Raw genomic sequence first — 15,306 nt, forward strand, 5'->3', positions numbered from 1 at the left:
TGAGAACCCGAAAACAGACGTATAATAATGACCCCCACAGAGCAGATGTATAATACTGGAGACCCCCGTAGAAGACCTAAAATAATGGAGATCCCCAGAGCAAATGTGTAATACTGAAGACCCTCAGAGCATCTGTACAATACTGAAGAACCCAGAGCAGACACTTATACTGGAAAACCCCAATGTAGATGTATAATACTGAAGACCCCAGAGCAGACATATAATAGTGGAGACCCCCCAATGTAGATGTATAATACTGGAGACCCCAGAGCAGACATATAATAGTGGAGACCCCAGAGCAGATGTATATATACTGGAGGCCCCCAGACGTATATTAGTGGAGACCCCCAGAGCAGACATGTAATAGTGGAGACCCCCAGAGCAGATGTATAATACTGGAGAACCCAGAGCAGACATATAATAGTGGAGACCCCAGAGCAGATGTATATATACTGGAGGCCCCCAGACGTATATTAGTGGAGACCCCCAGAACAGATGTATAATACTGGAGGCCCCCAGACATATATTAGTAGAGATCCCAAGAGTCAGACAAAAATTTTTTAAAAAACAAATACTTACCTCTCCAAACTCCTCTTCTCCTTCCTGCAGCTCTGGCTTCTGACATTGGCTGTATGTGGTGGGGTTATGATCCAGGTCAGTGTAGCCTCCGGAGCAGGAGAGGAGCAGAGCGGTGAGGACATGTCACCTGTTCTGTACTCACCACTCGGGTCCGCTCTTGCTCCGGTTCTGCACTACCTTGGACCCTGACTCTGGCACATACAATGGGGCTCATTTACTAAGGGTTCGCGAACCACACTTTCGTAGGGTTTCCCGACGATTTCCGTGTTGTGCTGCATTTAATTGGGGTTTTTGGTGCACATGGTCGGATTTTGGCGCATCGGCGCCGGCTTTCATTCGACACAAATTGGGGGGGATTCGGACAACGCTCGATTTAACATTGCAAATTGTGTCGCAGGACATGCACACACATACACCTGGAAGAAGAAGGTGAACTGCGGTGGACCTCAGCGGGGAAGCGACACATGCACTATCTTGGGTGTACGATGTTGGTGAATCGCGCCGGACTTCATCTTCGTCGGACCGTCCGGGGATCACGACAGGACCAGGTAAGTAAATGTGTTGCATTGTGTGCCAGAGCGGTTATCAGTCATACTCACCACTACCGAGCCTCCTGCAATAATAACCCATCAATGATTGAGTGTCTACTCTAAGGCTTTATTCACACGAACGTATGGGGGATGTATATACGGCGTATATACGTCCCCCATAACCCCATAAATGGCAATGGACGCACGGCGCGGTATGGGAATGGTACACGTGCGGCACTGTACTGCTCCCTAGCCGGGAGAAAGTTAGGACATGTCCTATCTATACGTGGAATATGGCGCCGTACGCCATATATCACTATCCTCTCCTCAGCTCCGCCGTGCTACGGTACAGAGGGCACACATGGTGTGAATGTAGCCAAAGGCTGTGCTCACGCGCAGTGTTTGTTTGCGCATCGTTAATGCAATCCAACTGCATTTACATTAACGTAATGTCGGAGCAATGTAAACGCCATGTGTGAACACCTCCTGACTCTGCACTGCTCTGCGATACCTGCAGGTGCCATTACACTCCTGTGTCACCCATGCCAGGGAGGATGGCACCCCGCAGCACCCTGCTGTGTGAGGTGAAGTTGTGCCTCAGGGAGGGGCAGGAGCTGCTGTTGTTCTTGTAGCCAGGCACCTCCATACAATGAGGAGAGGCGGGAAGGAGGAGGCGGCTGTCTCCATGCACTTTCCCTCATCCTCCCGGCACTGACACTACTACTCCTCCATTCACCCGCTCAGGACACAGCACACAGGGGGGGACACCCTGCACCCCTCCAGCTGGAGATTTGGATATATAAGGGGGGGATTCTCATGGCGTCTCGACAGCAAAATCGGATCCAGATCTACCTGGAGACTAATAAGATCGGTCCTCTGTTTGAGGTGAGTGGCAGCAGTGGAGGGGTTAATGCATGTGCCCCCTGTGCAGGGCTCTGTGCCAGGCGGGTGTATAGTGCATGATACGTGTGTGCCCGGGCACAGGCAGCTATTGTCAGGCACAGCCATTGTGTGCAGCAAAATGCTGACTCTGAAGCGTCCTGTGTGTTACCATAGCGAGCAGCCAGGTGTGTGCAGCGCCCCTAGCGGCCATGTGTCCTCACTACAGCCTCAGCTCCTGTGCTTTCTGTTATCAGCCAATTCAACAGTCCATAAGGAATTCATTACCCCACCATGATCACCACTTTATTCCTCATTCACCAGCAACAGATTAGAGATCACTCCCTCCACTCATTGTACCACCTCCGCAATATATTTCTACACTGTGACCACAGATTTATGAAAAAAACTTTAAAAATTGTTTTATTTTTCTTGTCATTCCAATGACTCTTATGTTAAATTTGTCAGACATTAGCTTAAAAGGTGGATAAACCAGTCATTGGTCTAATCAGACTATAGATCATATAGATTTAACCGTATGTCCCTGTTCTATAAGCAAATACATTTTTTCCCAAATTGCTAAGTGTTCCTTTAAATGTCTCCGTACTGATTGCCTTCTACTCAGCTGCTGGAAATACCGTACAGAATCATTAAGCTGAAACAATGTATAAATAATTCTTATTATACATCAGGTTATATACACAGTTCATGGGGGACATTGCTGGAGGTCCAGAAGCTTATTCCCTAACGGCTCATAGATTGTAAGCTCTTGTGAGCCATTGTCTCGTCTGACCATGTTATTACTCTGTAATGTCTTATGTTGTCTGTATGTTTCCCCCATGATCTGTACAGCGCTGCGGAATATGTTGCTGATCTATCTATCTATCTATCTATCAATGTATATGTAGATTTACTTCTTTATTTAAGACAAGAGCTGTGATGATGCCACGTGGAGATTTCTAGCAGTGTATCTGGATTTTATTGGTGTGTATAGGGTCGTAGAGCTTTTACTATCTACAGCGATATATGTTATGTACTGAGAAGAAACAATTAATTTAGTGTCTCTGATTTCCATCATGTTCTATACTAAGAACACTAATAAATGGGTATCACTAATGATACACCCTTCTATACATAACTGTGTTTTATGACTATATATATTATATATATATATATATATATATATATATATATGTATATATATTCTTAGAAGATGACATATATCACTATAGATAGTAAAAGACCCTATCCTCACCAATAAAATCCAGATACACTGCTAGAAATCTCCACGTGGTACCTAAAGAATTCAGGGGCTCTACATCATCACAGCTCGTGTCTTAAATAAAGAAGTAAATCTGCATATACATCTATAGATAGATGGATACATAATACCAGGCTGTATACATATATATGATTAAACAGGACTGTATATATATATATATATATATATATAGATTATACCAGACTGTATGTAATATATATATACATTATACAGCCTGATATAATACCTGCCACGCACATGGGGATGGATATTGCCTTGAGGCCTACACCCTGGTGTGATCTACATCAATTGTGCATAGGATTCTAATTTCTTCTTACAGAACATAACTTGATACATTTGTTACATTTGGTAAAGTTCTAGTCATAACATTGAGTGGATAACAATATGATACCTATCCCTTGTATACACCTCAATTCTTATACATTGCTTACCACTAACCTGGATCATGTGTCACAATGTTGAAGATTAGACTTTATTTGCAGGAAATGGAATTATCCATCTGCTTTGCGATTATTAACAAGCTCCAGGTTTCTACTAAACTGACTTTTACAATTGAAGTCCTGAACAGTAGACCCCCGGGTTAGACCTCTTTTATGTTCTGTGAGCGGGACGCTGATGGGGTTAATTTATAAAGCTGAGGACATTTTTCTATAAGACAAATATGTCGTATAAGAAGAGTTACAAGGGAATGTTCTTGTTGGTGTTGATCCACCAGACAACACCATTGTATGAATGTTACCACAAGTGTTCTTTTAAAGGACATCTGCCACCAGGATGAAGGATTGTAAACCAAGCACACTGCCATACTGGTTTGTGTCTCCTATGGCAAGATCCACTCTTCTTTTAGATTCTAATATCCTTGTTTTCACCAAAAAAAGTCTTTAAAAATTATGCAAATGCACCCAAGCGGCTTCGGGCTCCATAGCTGTTAAAGTACATCTACCACCAGGATGACGTATTGTAAAGCAAGCACACTGACATACTGGTGTGTGCCCCCTCTGGTAGGATCCGCTCTTCTTTTAGATTTTTATTCCCTGTTTGTTGCATAAAAAGGATTTTAAAATTATGCAGATGAACCTGAGGGGCTCCAGGCTCCATTGGTTTTAATGGAGCCTGGAGCCCCTCAGGCTCATTTGTATAATTTTCCAAGCCTTTTATTCTTAAAGAGGGGGTACACGCCTGTAGGTCAGTGTGCTTGATTTACAATCCTTCATCCTGGTGGTAGATGTCCTTTAATTGTCCCTGGAGCCCCTCTGGCTCATGGGCATAATTTTTCAAACCTTTTTTTTGGTAAAATCGAGGGCATAGGTAGCTAAAAGAAAAGCAGAACCTGCCAGAGGATGAGGATGCCAGCATGTGACTGTGCTTAGTTTACAATCCTTCATCCTGGTGGTAGATGTCCTTTAACAAAGGGATCTACTTTCTGGAAGCTCCTGTCATTGTTTCAGCCTCCATAACTCTTGAATTAGTAAAAAGTGAGTTAATTTAAAGGTGAGATACTGTAGGATGAAACTGCTGCTGAATCTTTACATCATTTGCTTTCAAGGAACAAAGCAAATCATACTGAGAAGGGACCTAAAAAAAGATTTATATTACTGGGCAACAGCCTTGTCTCGTCTCCTGACATGTCTATTTTATTAAATGCTTGTATTCACAATCTAATAATAATTCTTATGCACCTTTTCTTATAAATGTGTCTTATGTAGTTCTGTTATTCCTCTAGAAATTTAGGAATACATCGACAATATACTGTTAGCATTCTTCGTGTCAAAGGGGTGGGACTGGACTAGCGGCACTGATTGTACAGAGTTAGAAATTCAGGGACACCCCCTCCTCCAATGGGTAACACCCAGCTGTCAATTTATTCATATGTTTCTAGAAAGAATATCAGAGGAGCCACATGATGTAAGGATGTTCCAGACCAGTAAAGTATCAGAAATAGAATTATTTCATAAAACATACGTGTTATAGGGGAGACAGATATTTCTTACTGTTATAGTCCTATTTGTTCACCACTGCAGTTCCCTTTCTTATGGAGGATTTGCTTTATTACTATAAGAAGACCGGATAGGGATTCTGCCCAATAGTCTTGGAGATCTTGAAAGACATCTTATGTGAGATCTGAGCTAGGGGAGATTTATCAGAGGTGCCTGATGTATTTGTAGTTGTTGTGGGGCAGATTTATCATTAGGCAGGATCTACTCTAGTGGCTTATGGGGGGGGGGGGCAGGGAATGTACTTGCACCACAAACACTGTCAAAAATTCCTAAGTGGGTGTGGCTGTTTGAAAGTGGGTGTGGTTTATGGGAAATCATCCCTGATCCCAAAATTCTGCCGCAAAGTTTAGACCAACTAAAAGTAGTTATAAAGTAGGAACCGACAGTCTTGTACTGCACCAGAATTCATGATCACAGTGATAAATCTGGAGCAGCAAAAGACAAGTGGTTTCCAGCTAGAAACTGGCAGCACCTGAGACACATTGTTAAATCCTTCCCCCTTCGGGCTCTTTAGAGGTCTTCTGAATTTTGTCAGATTTATCATAGTGGCTTAGACAACATGATAATGGAGCAGACATGAACACCTCATGTGCCGAAAAGTGAATAATTGCTCAAAAGTTGCAAATTTTGGCACAACCAGTTCCTTCGTTTTCACTTCACCACAGAGGGACTGCAGTGGATTATAACACCTGCAGTGCAAAAATGCCTCTCTGCCTTTTCTAAGCATTTGCATTACAATATAATTGTGTGTTATAACTTAGCTTGCACCTTGACAAAATCCTGGGGTCACAGGGGTTGGGCTTTGGTTTGGATGCATTTCAAAAAATAACATGTGACTTGTCTGTGTTACTCACTCCTCAGCTCTTGGCCCCCACATTTGTGCTCCCGTACAGCTCCTCCTCTTGCTCCTTCATAGAGGTCACAGCCTGGTCAGATGACATCAGTGGGGGGGGGAGCTGTACAGGAGCACAAAGATGGGGGCTAAGATCTGAGGAGTGAGTAGCACAGACAAGTCACATGTTGTTTTTTGAAATGCATCCGAACCAAAGCCCAGCCCCTGTGACTACTCCATGATTTTGTCAGGCTGCATGGTAACTTATAACACACAATTATATTGTAATGCAAATGCATATAAAAGGCAGAGATACATATTTGCACTGCAGGTGTAATACGCTTCTGCAGCCTTTGTTTAGTGAAAATGAGGTCCCTGGTGATAGGTTCCCTTTAAATTACTGTAAAACAGACATTTTTTTAGTGATCAAGCTTCTTAAAGGAAATCTACCATCAAAATCTACCATGATAAAGCAGAGACACTTACTCATAGATCCATGCATGGTGACTGTGGTAATCCTCTTATATTTGTTATACTTCTCAAATATAATGTTAAAATTATGCTCATAAGGGCTCTGGGGGTGTTACCAGAGCCCCTCTATGCTGCAAATTCACAGGCTGTTACACTGTACTAGAGCACTGCCCTTCTCCCACTGTGTGAGATTATAGCAGGCAGTGGGAGGGAGAAGTGCTGAGGGAGCAGGGGTGAGGTGGAGACAGAATAACTGGTAACAGTTCTGGTAACAGCCTCAGAGCCTTTCAGGCTCATCAGTTTAATTTTAACAGTTGATTTTAGAAGATTAAGAAGATTACCACAGTCACGGTGCCTGAGTAAGTGTCCCTTAATCATAGTAAATGGGATAAATGTCTTAATGTGGGGTTGGGGGGGGGGGGCTGTGACCACTAAACCTGGCCCGTACTCCATTGATTCCTATGGGGCTTCTGAAAGTCCTATTTTGTATAGGGCGATCAGGGGAACTTGTGCACCCCCAATCTGCCAAATATAGAAGTCTCAGCTGTTTTACCTGCAGCCCTACGCCTGCAATTACACATTTATATCCTATTCCCCCATTTTAATTTATCATGCACATAAGATAGTAAGATAGTGGTATTGTAAGTCAGCTATCTCCTCCTACTTCTCTATAATCATGCTCATCTACCCCACCCAAAATCTAGGAGCCCCTACATACACGTTAGATCTCTACATTACTGTAACAGCTATACAAGAAGTAACAATTGTATTCGGCATAAATGTTGTTTGTAGACTCTGTGATTCTGTTTTGCTCTATTGTCCTTCGCTATTGTCCTGTGTATTGGTAAGATGCATCATATTAGTTGCAGTATATTACTGCAGAATTTTTTCCCCTCATTAAATTATCTTTTCAGGAGCAAACTTCATTCCGCCTTCCTTATTGATTTGGCTTTGGAAAATAATTACAGTTTGGTATTCTACAAATTAAATCACCGGGTATTTTGGCTGGGACTTACCTCAATCAAACTTCATTATGAATTTCATTGGGATTCATTTGCCTTTTGAATATTAAGCAGGGAGTGTTGGCAGCGGATACTGACAGAACATAGGAGTTAATGGGCGCAGCGTTCAGGTTAGTTAATGAATGATACATTTGTTTGCTCGGTGATATTGATACTTGTACTGCATATTGTATGAATGCAAATGAGAAAATCCAGATGTAACAGAAGTTACAACTTATCCAGATGCCAAGGAACAGATAAGTTGCCAAGCAAGGAATGATGGAAGCCACAACCCCCTTACGCTGTGGATACATACAGAGGATTAGTTCTTCTGATTAGAGATTCCTTTTTAAGTTTGGGTGCTTCCCGCAGGACCTGGACATATTGCTGAATTGGTGGCCATGCAGCCAATTCGGCAAATTGACACCCCTAGCTACTAACCATAGCTGTGATTGACCAGAGGTACCCTCTGGAAGCAGCTGAGCCTCGGATCTGAACTCAAGGGGCATATTTATCAGGACCTGAAATAACCGCAAATGTTAGCACTTGTGATTATTTTCCAAAATCCACCACCTTCACACCAGTGAAAACGGGCCAGAGCGGGGCGTAACTATCCCCACGCGACTTTTCACATGTCCAGATCCACTTATCTCTACTGCTGACGTATCTGGCAGGTGGCCAGCCAACACTATGCCAGGCCCAGCTTGGTGTAGTTCTGTGTGAAAAACCTTCAGAGAATGGACAGGGGCAGGGCAGGAATACCCTTTACCTGCCCACTATGCTGTCGGCCATGCCTGCCATTTTAATGGTAATCAGGACTTGTAGGCCAAAAAAATGGTAAATTTCCCACATAGAGTTTTACTTCTACTTTTGGAGAGGATCTTAAATGGACTACAATTCCTCAGACCAAATGATTTTGGTCCTATCTTGTACATTATATGGACTCACCTATGTCTTACCTAGGTTCATAAATGTGATGTGGTGGACCCTGTGCTGCTACCTCCTGGAGTCTTCTTTAATATAAGTTCTGGCACAGCGGAATAGGTAAAAGGGATCACATTTGGTCACTAGTGGCCCAATAAATACCACCAATAGCTCCACTTTCCATCATCATAGTCATCTGGTCCGCCAGGATTTTTCCCTGTTGAGTCACCTTGGATAAATATGCGGATGGAAGGATGCAAATTAAACAACCATTGTAATAGTTACTTATAGAAAGGAGAAATAATAATTTGTGTCTTGTACTTCGCATGTTGTGTGATGGGGCTCTCCATTAGGTCTCATGCACACAAACATCTTTTAGGACTGTGTTCTAGCCATTTTTTCAGTGGCGAGTACCCGACCCTATTACTTTTTATTGGCTGAAGCCTTGGATTCTACGGCCTTGTGTGTGAGCGAACTGACCGGGTCACAAAAGATTTAGAAGGTCCTATTACTGCTCGTCTTTACGGCCAATGCAATGTTTGTCCTGATGACAAATGTGCTATAAATAAGGGCTGAAGTCTCAATGGATTAAGCCTAATTCTGGTCCATGGAGGACTGGATAGCAGTTTTGACTTACAGACTTGAATAGGATCAATGATGATCTAAGTTGGATTTTGTAGACTTGTTTAGGACCCAGTTATAGTGAAATGGATGAGGATCTTTGGGCATTAGAGCAAATGCTATGACTCCGGCAATGAATAATATAGTCTTTATATGTTTCCTCTGCTGGCACAGGTTTTCTGAAATGGAAATGCTCACAGAGATTGAGGAGTTTGTGAGCAGCACGTGCCATGGCCTCCTGCCGTCCTCCTAGTCTTCACTAATTCCTGTGTCACCCACCATGCACTTAGGTTTGGGCACACGGCCAGACACATCTCTGTTGTCACAGCGGTGATAGAGGCATTTTGAATAATTCCACCATCATTTCATTCCATGTTCTCCTCTTCAGCACTAAAGATATTATGTGTCTGTTCACATTCTTTGCTCAGAGACCTAAAGTGATTAATCTGTACAAGAACATTAGGGAAAAGGTCTCCCTTTATAGAATATGTAAGGGAAATGCGTATCAAATGCCGTGTACTTGCCTGGAGTCTGGACTACAATTGACTCAGGGGCAAATAGGGTTTTATAGATAAGCAAGGAGTCATAAAGGGAACCTGTCAGGGGGATTTGGGGCACTAAACCAACTATAGTGCCTGTGACTTAGCGTCCCAAATCACTGTGTTACATTCCTGGCTGTGGACACATTAAAAAAACAAACCAAAAACTATTACATTTCTCTTTAGATGAGTCAGTTAAGCCAAATTTGACTCATCTCTGTGATACATAGATATACGTAGATGCATTTTTTTATACTGTGGGCATGGAGGGAAAAATACAGGGAAATTAGGGACAATCAAACACTGGTCCGTAAGGATCTCTGGGGGGTTTAGTGTCCCAAATTTCAATCACAGGTTCCCTTTAAGTCTGTATATGGCAGCCTGTATTCTGTAGGGGTAGGTTCACATATAACAGGCTGCAGGTTCGTGCCATGGCTGGACAAAACGAAAGACCTTATGGTGAAACGGATGCGCCCAAAGGGATTGTATAACAAGAGCCACAAACGCTGCATTTATCCAATGCAGAGGGGAAACTAATGCCTCCTCAGGGTATTAAATATCCTTTCTACAATTCCTTCTCTTATGTTAAAAACTCACCCCTTTACCTATAAAAAAAGATAATCAAAGTCCTATGCAAGTCTGGAAGAGTCTGACATGAGTCACTTTTGGAGGCTGCAAGAGGCCTGTCTGAAGAAGGAGGAACCTCCTCCAAAACATCACGCGCGGCTTGGGCGTTCGCGGTCTCTGTGAAACCACTGTGGCTGTGTGGACACTGCTTGTAACTATGCTGCTGCGTGCAATACAAGAGAAGATTGCTGATGTACCAAACATGTTTCTTATGGCTACACAGTATATTTATATATAAGAAAAGAGTTTTTGGCTTAAGAAGGTCTCAGTGATTGTGTGTAGGTAAAGTAAGAGCAGGGGCGTAACTTGAGGGGATGCAGAGGGTGCGGTCGCAACAGGACCCAAGAGGCTTAGGGGGCCCACAAGCTGTTACTTTCCCATATGAGGAGACCAGTATTATAAACAATGGGGGTCATTTACGAAGGGCCCGAATTGCGTTTTTCCGTCGCATTACCCGAATATTTCCAATTTGCGCCAATTTTCCCTTAATTGCCTCAGGGAATTTGGTGCACGCGATCGGATTGTGCCGTATCAGGGGACGTGGCCATAAGAAAACCCGACGGATTCGGAAAAAACGCCGTATTTAAAAAAAAAAAAGTGTCACCTGACACGCGCTTACCTGCACCCAGGGTAGGACGGTGAACTTCAGTGAACTCCGACGGAATTCAGCGCAGCAGCGACACCTGGTGGACATCGGGCACACTACCTTAGTGAATCGCCGGAAGACCCGAATCCTTCACTGAGAACGCGCCGCTGGATCGCGACTGTTAAGTAAATTTGCCCCATTAGATAATCTTAGGGGGCCTGGTACAGACTTTGCACTGGGGCCTGTCAACTTCAAGTTACATCACTGAGTAAGAGACTAATACCAGGCAATGGCACCTTACAACAGGACACCAGGGGGCTGAGTTTAGCACCTGCTGGGGGGCTCAAGAAACTTGTGGTTAACCAGTATCCTATAAATTACTGTATAGAAGAAATAAACATTACTCTGTTTGATCCCTCTACTGTGACATCACTGTATGTAAGATTTCTATATTGTGACTTCGCTGTGTGTATTTTATTTGTACTGTGACATTGCAGGTTTTTATGTCACATATTATAGGTTTGACTGGTGGACCTATACCTTTTTCCAACCTTATCTACTATATACTATGATGTGCTCATTATCTAAATGATGTGCTGCCATAGGTCATATTGTAGTGTGGGGCTGGTTCTAGACTTTGCTATGCAGCGGTGCACCGGCCATCCTTTTATGTGGATGGGGGGGGGGGGGGCGGCGCGTTCTTCCACAATGACAAATGTTGAGAGAAATAGGGATCGAGATGTTGTAATTCAACTTTTACTTCAGGGAGATGAGAGACTGCCAGACACGTCATTTGGGATATGTGTAATATATATATATATATATATATATATACATACATACATACATACATACATACATACATAGAGCTCAGTATTAAAAGGTCCCAAATTTAGGGAGGGGTGCAAAGCCTTACACTACAGACAGGGAGTGGTAGTAATATATAGGTGGCCCCCTACTTAAGGACACCTGACTTACAGACGACCCCTAGTTACAGATGGACCTTTCTGCCCCCTGTGAGCTCTTGTGAGGCTCTCTGGATGCTTTATTTTAGTCTCAGGCTGCAATGATCAGCTGTAAGATTTCTCTAATGAATTTTTATTGATAATCTTTGGTCCTTTACAGCTAACATTTTTAATTTTGAAACTATACAGTTCCTACTTGCATACAAATCCAACTTAAGAAGAAACCTAAAGAACCTATCCTGTACATAACCCGATGGCTGACTGTATGTAGAAAAAATGAGACCGCATATACCAATCCATAAAATTCCATGCCCGATGTTTCGGTGGATAAGGTGGGACAGGTGGTTTTCCACCGAAACGTCGTGCATGGAGTAAACTCATCACTTTTTGGGTAAGATATTTGTCACTCCAATTAACCTTCCACCAACGGCCATGTAATGTGCATGGTCAGACATCATCACGTTGGTAGCGGGTTTACATTTCTCCTCTATTACTATGTATTATAAAAGTAGAGATAAGGAAGTTTATAAAACTCCTTGGTATTGCTAAGTGGTTAAATCTGTCTGTATGCAATTTGTAGACAAGGATGTTCCTTGCAAGGATCAGGCATTTCTACCTCCTACTCCTAGTGAAATATTGGCCCTAATGTATTTGGAGGCCTAGAGGGGATCATTTGTTTTCCGTTCTTCTGAAAGAGATGGAAAAACTGCAAACATGTGCTATAATGTGACTTGTGATGAAGGTGAATTCATCACATACGTGTCATTACATCTAAATAAATTAAACAAACGTCTTGTGGCAATTTCCGGATCGTTGTGCCTCTATGACCAAGAAAGTAAAAGTGAAAATTAAAAACTTACTTACGGAACAACTCATAATTGGAGTATATGCCAAAAAACTGATTTTCTAGGAAATAACTGTGCCAGCTATTGTGTAAAATAAAAGTAATAAGAATGACGGTATAGTTTTGTTTTTGCAAGATGTGGAGCACCTATCAGTTGTAGGGATCAGTATATAATGACATTTTCTGATAATGAGCTTAGAAATTCTCAATGTATCCTTACAACGGAGGGCTAGCATGTATCCCACTGTATGCTTATAACCCCTGTAAGTGGGTGATTGGCTGCTCCCGATATACAGGGTGCCTCCCCCAGTGATGTCACTGTCCTTATATAGATAATAACATCACTGGGAACCTTCCAGAGTGTACACTCAGTGGAGGCCACAGATGGTTGCAATACTTTGGCATTTGTATACATCGCTCAGCAAGAGAAAGCAGGATGTAAAGGTGAAGCTAGCTATGTCTTTCCAAATTGTGTTTCCTGCAAGACCCAATGTACCATATATACTTGTGTATAAGCCGAGTTTTTCAGAACAAAAAATGGGCTTATACACGAGTCAATAAAAAAAATAAACTTACATACTCGCCTTCCGGCGCCCCTGATGCTTGGCACGGCTCCTCTTCTGTCTTCTCCGCGATGCTCCAGTCCCCGCGGCTCCTCTTCTTTCTTCTCTGCGATGCTCCAGTCTCCACGGCTCCTCTTCTGTCTTCTCCGCAATGCTCCAGTCCCCGCGGCTCCTCTTCTGTCTTCTCCGCGATGCTCCACTCCCCACGGCTCCTCTTCTGTCTTCTCCGTGATGCTCCAGTCCCCGCGGCTCCTCTTCTGTCTTCTCCGCGATGCTCCAGTCCCCGCGGCTCCTCTTCTTTCTTCTCTGCAATGCTCCAGTCTCCACGGCTCCTCTTCTGTCTTCTCCGCAATGCTCCAGTCCCCGCGGCTCCTCTTCTGTCTTCTCCGCGATGCTCCAGTCCCCACGGCTCCTCTTCTGTCTTCTCCGTGATGCTCCAGTCCCCACGGCTCCTCTTCTGTCTTCTCCGTGATGCTCCAGTCCCCACGGCTCCTCTTCTGTCTTCTCCGTGATGCCCCAGTCCCCACGGATCCACTTCGAACTTCTCCGCGATGCTCCAGTCTCCGCGGCTCCTCTTCTGTCTTCTCCGCGATGCTCTAGTCCCCGCGGCTCCTCTTCTGTCTTCTCCGTGATGCTCTAGTCCCCGCGGCTCCTCTTCTGTCTTCTCCGTGATGCTCCAGTCCCCGCGGCTCCTCTTCTGTCTTCTCTGTGATGCTCCAGTCCCCACGGCTCCTCTTCTGTCTTCTCTGTGATGCTCCAGTCCCCACGGCTCCTCTTCTGTCTTCTCCGTGATGCTCCAGTCCCCACGGCTCCTCTTCTGTCTTCTCCATGATGCTCCAGTCCCCACGGCTCTATTTTTGACCTTATAAATCTGTAAAGAAAGTGTAATGTTGCAGCCCTGGAGATGTGTGTGTATGTGTGTTGTTAGTAGTGGCAGGAGATTGATGCAGCAGGGGGAGAAGGTGTGCAGCAGTACAATAAAGCAGTACAACTATAAACCTGGAATATAAATGGGTTTTTCACGCTCCTGCTGCTACTAACAACACATACACATAGCTCTCAACCGTCCCGGATTTGGCAGGACAGTCCCGGTTTCTCACCTCTGTCCCACCGTCATGAGCAGCTGGAAGATTGTCCCACATATTCCCTCTAGGTCCCGGACTGGCTGGGGATGTCCCGGCTCTGTATTCCGCCAAGTATATACTTTCCAAGCCAGAACTCGCTGTGCTGAATGACTTCTACAGCCATCTGGTAGGGAATCTTTTTGAGAGATGTGTCGGGTTAGCGTTGAGCAGACACATCACCATCTGTCCATACATGGTCTCTACATCTCCCAGGGCTTCTCCAGACACAAGGGGGGAGATTTATCATTAGTCCTATGTAGCTTCTTGGCGTATAATTGTTGCAAATTTTAGTAAGAAAAAAATGCAACACTAAAGTCACACAATGGCGGAAAAAATACAGCACAGAGTGTGCAACACCACATTTATCGACTGAGAATTTTCAAAACAACGCAAAACTACACAACATAGGAGGTGGTGTATGTGGGTCCATTGCTACTACAGGCGGGATATCTCAAACTTGCACACTTTTAACATTTTTGCTCAATTGTATGTTTGAGGTTTCGGAGAATTTCCTGTGCAAAAACATAGCAAAAAGGCAGAGATTGATGTTAAACATACGTGTGACTGGTGCAGTCTATTCTCATGGAGCACACACAGCTGATGGTCACATCAGAAGGCATTTAAAGGAAACCTACCACTTCCAATAGGGCTTCTAAACAGCAAATACCGTGCACCAGCTCAGGATGAGCTGGTGCTGGAGCATATCCTCGTTATGTTCTTAAACAGTTTTAAAGCGTTTAAACGCTTTAGTAAACTTTATATACGAAGTAGGGTCACCGCACGGTGGTACGCGCTTGGCGCACCATGCGCGCGACCACTTCATATTCAGGTGCACACACGGTTATGGTAACCGTGCATGGTGCACCGAGCGCGTACCCAGCGCGTAGACAACTGCTCAAAATCCTGCCTAATGATAAATCTCCCCCAAGGTCTATTCTTAAT

General features: G+C 43.8%; 1 protein-coding gene across 5 annotated transcripts in view; it reads left to right on the forward strand.

Annotated features, from left to right (window-relative positions):
* Positions 1-1,706: 1,706 nt before the first annotated feature.
* C5H8orf34 (chromosome 5 C8orf34 homolog) overlaps positions 1,707-15,306 on the forward strand; it is a 176,409-nt gene continuing 162,809 nt past the window's right edge. For 3 of the 5 annotated variants that reach the window (XR_011855689.1, XM_072151747.1, XM_072151746.1), the window contains exon 1: positions 1,710-1,994. Coding sequence is in view for 4 of the 5 variants with exons in the window: in XM_072151747.1 (XP_072007848.1) it covers positions 1,926-1,994 (69 nt within the window). In the remaining variant the exon portion in view is untranslated. Of the gene's footprint in view, positions 1,995-15,306 lie in introns of all 5 variants that reach the window. The other 2 variants (XM_072151749.1, XM_072151748.1) reach the window with 2 other exon arrangements.

Source organism: Engystomops pustulosus, chromosome 5 (genome assembly GCF_040894005.1).
Source record: "Engystomops pustulosus chromosome 5, aEngPut4.maternal, whole genome shotgun sequence".
Taxonomy (NCBI): Eukaryota; Metazoa; Chordata; class Amphibia; order Anura; family Leptodactylidae; genus Engystomops; species Engystomops pustulosus.